At 47.9% G+C, this 7,382-nt stretch overlaps 1 protein-coding gene across 1 annotated transcript; it reads left to right on the forward strand.

The window, feature by feature from the left end:
- Positions 1–1,698: 1,698 nt before the first annotated feature.
- Positions 1,699–3,126, forward strand: LOC113406317 (carbohydrate sulfotransferase 7-like). Its single transcript, XM_026650501.2, has one exon. It carries the CDS (start codon positions 1,711–1,713, stop codon positions 3,124–3,126), a length of 1,416 nt encoding a protein of 471 aa, XP_026506286.1. The 5' UTR covers positions 1,699–1,710.
- Positions 3,127–7,382: the final 4,256 nt, after the last annotated feature.

Here is a 7,382-nt window from a genome sequence, read left to right on the forward strand (position 1 = left end):
AATATTAGGGAGACCATAATAGAAGTAATTACAGGAAGGAAGGAAGGTGAAGACCTTTATACAAAAGTTTCAACTGAGTAGTCAATCTCCAGGGCAAAAGTTAGCCCTTGTAGAAGTGACACAAATTGTTTTCCCATATACATTCATTTGAGAGGTCTTTTTTTCCAGCAGGGGTGGAGTGCCCTCTTTTCTATCCCCAGTCCAAATCCAATAAGGCTGATGGATGTGAATCAAAGCACAACATTCATTTCTCACTTGGGCCCAGATCCTACACTGGAATCCGCTAGTGCAGAATCTTTACCTCTGCAATCAGGACCATGGTCTTTACATGACAGTTCATGTCAAACTATCCTTTAGTGAAAAATTCTGGAACTGCAATAATGGTAGCAAATGTTTTCTCTTAAGATTTAACCCCATCCCCCAACTCTCTACAGTACCAAATCTGAAATATTTTTGCGGTCTTTTGCAGATATTCTTACCTGCTGTGCATCCAGTGCAACTTCCTAAAAATAAAACTAAATTATTTTACAATTTGCAGGTGGGTTTCCTGAGCTTCTACTGAGGTTTAGAAGGTCTCCTGAGTGGGTAGCACAAGAGCAACATTACTAGAGATCAATATGTCCTTCCTGTTCCTAGGACCACATGCCTACCCATTGCCTCTTCAGTCTCATCTGATTGCTGTTCCTGGGATAAACATCCCTTTGCAGGGCCTAAGGGAGGGAGGTGAGTTCCCTCCAGTGTAGTGTATAAAACAAGAAGTGCAACAAGCTCGAAGAAGATGTTTCTCATCTATTAGGATATAATCATGTAGCTGTTTACTTGTAACAATAATTATTCAATTTTCAGATAAGAAATATTATTTTAATTACCCCCCCACCACCACCACCTTCTTGATCTACTTCTGTACATCCTTGGTAGAGGATCGTGTGAACTAGAAAGCTTGTCTCAGGATCTGAACTTCCCCCAAGTTTGCAGTAGGTGTGGATCTGAGGTTCCAGATTAGGCCCATCACTACTTTTTTGTATCAATTTTGTATCAGAAAAAGGTTTTGCATTCCCTTTTTGTGGAGGTTTTAAATCAACCCAGCACCTTTCTGCAGAACCCCTGGACCTTCCAAAATCATTTCTGGTGTGTGTGATTCCTCTCTTTTGGTTCATTGAATGATCGTCACCCCCTCACTAGTAAAAAGGCTACCAATGCAGTCTCTCTACTGGGTAGAGCTGCAGAAGAAGGGGCAGGTTCAGTGGCACTGGCACAATTTGTACAGTGGTGCTGAAAGCCACTGAACAAAATTATAAACCCTCCCTGCATATGAGTGAAACCACTTCAAGACAGCAGCCCTTGGCTGGGTCCAGAAAGAGGCCCCTGAAGGTTGCGGCCTGATGGGTAGGAAGAGGCGGTTCCTCAGCCAGCAGGGGCAGTTGTCTGTCTGTGCGGAGCTTCAGCAGCTGGCTATGGGGAAGGAAGGCGGGGGCAACAGCCTCTTTGCTGTTCTAGCCGCGGAGTCTCCGGCATGTGGGCGTGTTTTTCCAGACGGGGAGGGACCCACGGAGCCAACACCTCCCAGGCGCTGCCTCTGCCCTCCTCCAAGTTTTGTGCGCTTTCTAACAGGCAGGACTCTCCCTGCTGCTGCTGCGGCGGCGGCTCAGCCAGAGGCGGGCGGCGGCTGGCTGCAGGCGCCGCTGCCCGGCAGCAGAGCGCGGCGGGGCGATGAAGGGGCGGCGGTGGCGCTGGCAGCACCGCCGCCTCGCCCTGCTGCTGGTGCTCTACACGCTGCTGCTGCTGCTCCTGGTGCCCTACGTGCAGGACTACGGGGCCAGGCGGGGGCGCGGGGCGGAGGAGGCGCCGCTGCAGCCCCGCTGCCCCAGCCTGCAGGAGGTGCTGGGCGAGTGGGGCTGGGAGGAGGAGAAGGAGGAGGAGCAGCCGCCGCCGGAGGGCGAGGGGGCGGCGGCTGACGGGAGCGAGGCGGCCGGCGGCGGGAAGCGGCACATCTACCTGCACGCCACCTGGCGCACGGGCTCCTCCTTCCTGGGGGAGCTGTTCAACCAGCACCCGGACGTCTTCTACCTGTACGAGCCCATGTGGCACCTGTGGCAGGCCCTGTACCCGGCGGACGCGCTCAGCCTGCAGGGCGCCCTGCGCGACATGCTCCGCTCACTCTTCCGCTGCGACTTCTCCGTGCTGCGCCTCTACGCCGCCCCGCCCGCGCCCCGGGACCCGCTGGCCCCGGGCGGCGGCGGCGGCGGCGGCAACCTCACCACGGCCGGCCTCTTCGGCTGGCGGACCAACAAAGTGATCTGCTCGGCCCCGTTCTGCCCGGACGGCCCCCGGCCCCGCCACGAGATCGGCCTGATCGACGGCGCCGCCTGCGAGCGGAGCTGCCCGCCGCGGGGGCTGCGGGAGCTGGAGGCCGAGTGCCGCAAGTACCCGGTGGTGGTGATCAAGGACGTGCGGCTGCTGGAGCTGGGCGCGCTGCTGCCGCTGCTGCGGGAGCCCGGCCTCAACCTGCGGGTCATCCAGCTCTTCCGCGACCCCCGCGCCGTGCACAACTCCCGCCTCAAGGCCAAGCAGGCGCTGCTGCGGGAGAGCATCCAGGTGCTGCGGAGCCGGCACCGCGCCGAGCCCCGGGGACTCCCCCACCGGCAGCTCCTGCCCGCGGCCGGGCTGGGCGGCGGCGGCGGGGTCCGGGCGCAGCAGCAGCACCGGGCCGAGTTCTTCCTGAGCGGCGCGCTGGAGGTGATCTGCCAGGCCTGGCTCCGCGACCTGCTCTTCTCCCGCCGCGCCCCGGCCTGGCTGCGCCGCCGCTACACCCAGCTGCGCTACGAGGACCTGGTGCTGGAGCCCCGCGCCCAGCTGCGCCGCCTGCTGCGCTTCGCCGGCCTGCCCGTCCCGCCCGCCATGGAGAGCTTCGTGCTCAACATGACCCGCGGCGCCGCCTACTCCTCCGACCGGCCCTTCCTCATCTCCGCCCGGGACGCGCGGGAGGCCATCCACGCCTGGAGGGAGCGGCTCAGCCAGGAGCAGGTGCGCCAGGTGGAGGCCGCTTGCGGCGAAGCCATGAGCCTCTTGTCCTACCAGCCCAGTGCCGAGCCCGGCGGCGGAGCCCGGGAGGGGGACAGCAGGTAGCGGCCGCCTCCTGGACGGGACATGCAGGTAACAACACGCTTCCCCATCTTTCTACCTGCAGAGCCTGGGCAATAATGCAGCAGCCTTTCCTTGAGAGAGGGGAGAGCCGGAGGGAGAGGGCGACAGGTGGAATCTCCCTTTTAGGGATAGGAAGGGGGTGAGGGTGAAAGTCTGGCTCTGTTGAAGTCAGTGGGACTTTTGCCACTGGATATCTCTACACTTTGAGATGGAGGTGTAATTTCTGGCTGGAGGCCAAACACCCTTGCTAGCTCTGATTGAACCAGTGTGATGAAACTGATGAGGTCTACACAGCAACTAGACACTGGCCTGTGCCAGCTGACTTCTGGGGTAGGGAGCTGTTTCATTGCTGTGTAGATGTCTGGGCTTGGGTAGGAGCCTGGGGCTCAAGGACCCTGTGGGGTTGGAGGGTCCCAGAGCCTGAGTTTGGAAGTCTACATAGCAATGAAACAGCCTCATAAGCCCCAGTCAGCTGGAGTGGGGCAGCTGTGGGTTTTTCTTTGCTGTGTAGACATACCCTGAAAGTGTAGCTGTGGCCATGCAAGTGGTGGGATAGGTTAGCTGCTGGAGTAAGATCCCACCTGCTCATACTTAGGAAGCCAGCTTCTGCCACTACTGGCGCCCATCCTGACTACACTTATGTTTTTAGCGCCCAAGTCCAGTCAGAGCTAGTGTGGGTCTGGCTCCCCGAAATGGAAATCATGCCTCCACCTCAAAGAGTAGCCATTGACTTTAGTGGGGCCAGGATTTCATCCTTAGTGCATTGGGCTGGAGGATGGTTTCACCCCCTCACTGTGTTGAGAACTGGGTTAGATTTTAATTAAGATAAGTGGGCCAGGCTTATGAAGTTATTCTCCAGCCACACTGAACTTTACTCCCCACTACTGACCTTGGGACTGTCACACACCTAGTTGCACACACTCAAATGAGGCCTGAACATCTGGCTTTAAAATTGCCACTGTTAAGCTTCAGAGTTAGTGAGTGCACTGTTGAGATTAATAGGGACAGTTACTCTTCCTACAATGCTGTTGTTTCAGGCCAGGAGCAATACTTCTGTCCATCATTGCAAGGTTATTTTTGCAACAGAGTTGGAAACTTTTTTTTTTTTTTTTTTTTAAAGTGAAAGCTCATTCTGCAATATTGTATTGGTCAGAAAAATGCAACAGTTGGGTTAGGAATGTGACATCCCTAGACTACAAGCAAAGGAGTTGGGATGCAGGAAGACATTATAGTGTACCCTCCCACATCTGATGGGAGCAGATCTAGTTAGATCTCTGTTCCCCAGGGCTTTAGCAAACCTAGTCCTAAAATGTTCCAAGAATTGGTGCTTTCACTCCTTCCTCTTGAGATTTTCCCTTTATGGGTTTGTGACTCGACCATGTCTGGTGTTAAAGGCACACTGTCAATTGAGAAATCCCAGTCAAAGCAAACTAATATTCTCCTTAGGTCTGGTAAAAGTAGCATCTTAAGTTAAAGCTGAAAAGGCTTTAAAATAACTTATCCCAATTTTCTTGTTTTTCATTTGTCTTGGATAGTGACAAGACAAATGGTAAGTAACTGGCACTTCATGGTTCTTTGGAATTAGAAAGCATTGTACATTGAAGAGATGATGTCAACCCTAATTTATCCTTACATCTACATCTTGTAAAAGCAGGCTCTTATTAAAAACCTAAAGCTAACCAATGTTTCTAGAATTTTTAAAAGCTTTCATGGGAACAATCATTAAACATTCCAGATAGTATGAAACTGAAGTACTGTATACAAAACTGTAACTCCTTTGATTCTTTTCATTGCTCAAGTTAAGAGAAATGCAAAGAATAAATACACAGCCTAAACAAGTCATATCTTCATTTTTTTTATCCTAATTTTAACGTAAGGGGTTAATGTTTCTTTTATCATATGATTCCTTAAGACTATAAATGTTAAGTAGAATTTAAACTATTTTCATAAGAACACTTACACAAAACAGGTTAAGCCTTGAATTTATATTCTATATTAGGTTTTATAAAACTTAACAGACCTTTTAACTACTTGGGGTGCAAGTTTATAATGGAGAAAGGTGTCTTCACCTGAGAAGGGCTTTGCTTCCATTCATACTAACCCAATAACCTAGTGACTGGGCTGGAGATAATCTTTCTCTATGTGGATTATAGTACAGCACTGCTAATACCATATGTAGGAGATGCATGAAGTCAAGGGAAGGAGAGCTATTTCCACTTCCTTGTATTTGACTCTAGTACTGTAGATTGTGATCACAGGAATGGAGTAAGCACTTGGCTACAGGAAGGGGTTTGAAGATGTTTGCTTAATCAGAATTCTTAAATTCTCTTTACAAAATTCCTAATGTAGGAATGTTTTAAAATTGGTTTGTCATATCTAATGTGACTCACACATTCTTCTGGCTATCTTGTAAAAACTTCTGAGAATGAAAAGTGAATACTTGATATTTCAACTTTGGTTCTCTGCACTGAGATTACATTTTACTTTCCTAACTCCCTGCCTGACACAGGGTGCTGCAGTGCACAGGATTCTGTCCCTCACATCCTATCCCAACAATAACATCCTCTCAGCTGGTAAATTTGCACCCAAACAATTTACAAATATTTCCTAACAAGGTTAAGACAAACCAGTCTTGGCAAGCTCTACCTATCCTGAAGTTTGTTTAATTTTTTTAGGATTCAGTTTGAGTTTTAAAATACTAGTTTCAGTCGAACTTCCTGGAACTCGCATATTAGGGTATATTTTCATTTTGGGGGAGGGGAGGGAAATTGTATTTCAGAGAAGTGGATCTTTAAATTGTTAGACTCTTTCTTTTGTTAATCTGATGGCATTTAGACAAAGCTGCAAGGGCATTCAAGGTTATACTCACATTTATATGTAACCCTCAGATATAAAATGAGACCATGAACTTCAAATCGGGGATAATCCTGGATCAAGAATAAAACTATACATGTAAAGTGCTGAAAATAAAGGCAGTTCAAAATAAATGTTTTACAGCTACTGTTACTGAAGGGGCATTTGAATTAATTACATTGTAGGTTTTGGTGACTGGTATGTTGCACTGGAAAGAATTACTTAATACACTTTTGCAGGGGAAGATATAACCTTAACACTAGTATTAGTGGCAGAAGCATGCTTCTAAGGGAGAATATATCCCTAAAAATGTTCTTGAGAAATTATTTAATTTCACTCTGTTGAGAATGTTTTGAGTTCTTTTTTTACTCTTTTTGTACTGAAATGACCTATTTTATAGCCTAAGGGCCATTTCTGTGTTCTCGTGCAGACTTATTGCGGTCAGGTTGCATAGAGTGTGCGAACAGAATTTGGTTCTTAGAGGAACAGTACCCATATTAGGTCACCTCACTCTAAAACTTTTCCATGTATATACCCTACCTAACTTGTACTGATGTGCTTGAGAAGAAACTGGTGAGACTTTATTGCATACTGAAAGATCAAAAAGGATTTCTGTTTTTTCATCAAAAACTTCAGCAATTTTGGGCTGATTCACTTGTAACAAATTCAACCAGGGATCTTCACCTTTCAATATCAGAATACTCAGTTCTCCTGGGGCAATTGAGTGTGCTCAGCACCTTGCTGGATCAGGTTGTAAAAACCTGAGCAGAGTGCTACACTACTGTTGTGAATGAACACATAAAATTTCACCTTCTCTAAAGTCACTATGACTAAGACCGAAGCATAATCTGCCTAGTTATCCAGCTTAACGTATTGCATCCAATAGAAAAATAGATAACTTTCATAAACTGTTTAATTTTAACTCAAACACCTATTGAGTTTGGCATAAATTCAAGTATCTGACTTGTCCTCAATATTGACGTCTTTTCTACATCCTCAGTTGAATTTGTTCATTAACACCACTGCTCCTTATTTTATTAGTGATCAGTTTAAATGTATTTTCCTGCCCTTACACTTTATCTGAGTATGTATTTTTTGTAGTTTTTTTTTCTCCACTGTGAAGAGTCTGTCCTGCAAGATTTCTGCAGTGTAACTATATGAGCTATTAACATTCCACCTTTAGAGTAATTCACATTTTAAAAAAATAATTAAAAACAGAAATGTCCTGAACCCAATACTAGGCAATACACATAACTGAAGAAAGTTTGCAGAGTTCAAAATCTTAAGAGTGGGATTTTCAAAAGCATCTAGGTCACATTCAAAGACCGTAAGACTTGTGCATCTTCAGGGTCTAGATTTTAAAGGTATTTGGCCATTGCTCCACT

This window comes from Terrapene carolina, unplaced genomic scaffold (assembly GCF_002925995.2).
Source record: "Terrapene carolina triunguis isolate 2854851 unplaced genomic scaffold, T_m_triunguis-2.0 Scaffold25, whole genome shotgun sequence".
Classification (NCBI taxonomy): domain Eukaryota; kingdom Metazoa; phylum Chordata; order Testudines; family Emydidae; genus Terrapene; species Terrapene triunguis.

Coding starts and splice junctions, on each gene's coding strand:
- LOC113406317 (XM_026650501.2), top strand. CDS start 1,711: ATGAAGGGGCGGCGGTGGCGCTGGCAGCACCGCCGCCTCGCCCTGCTG.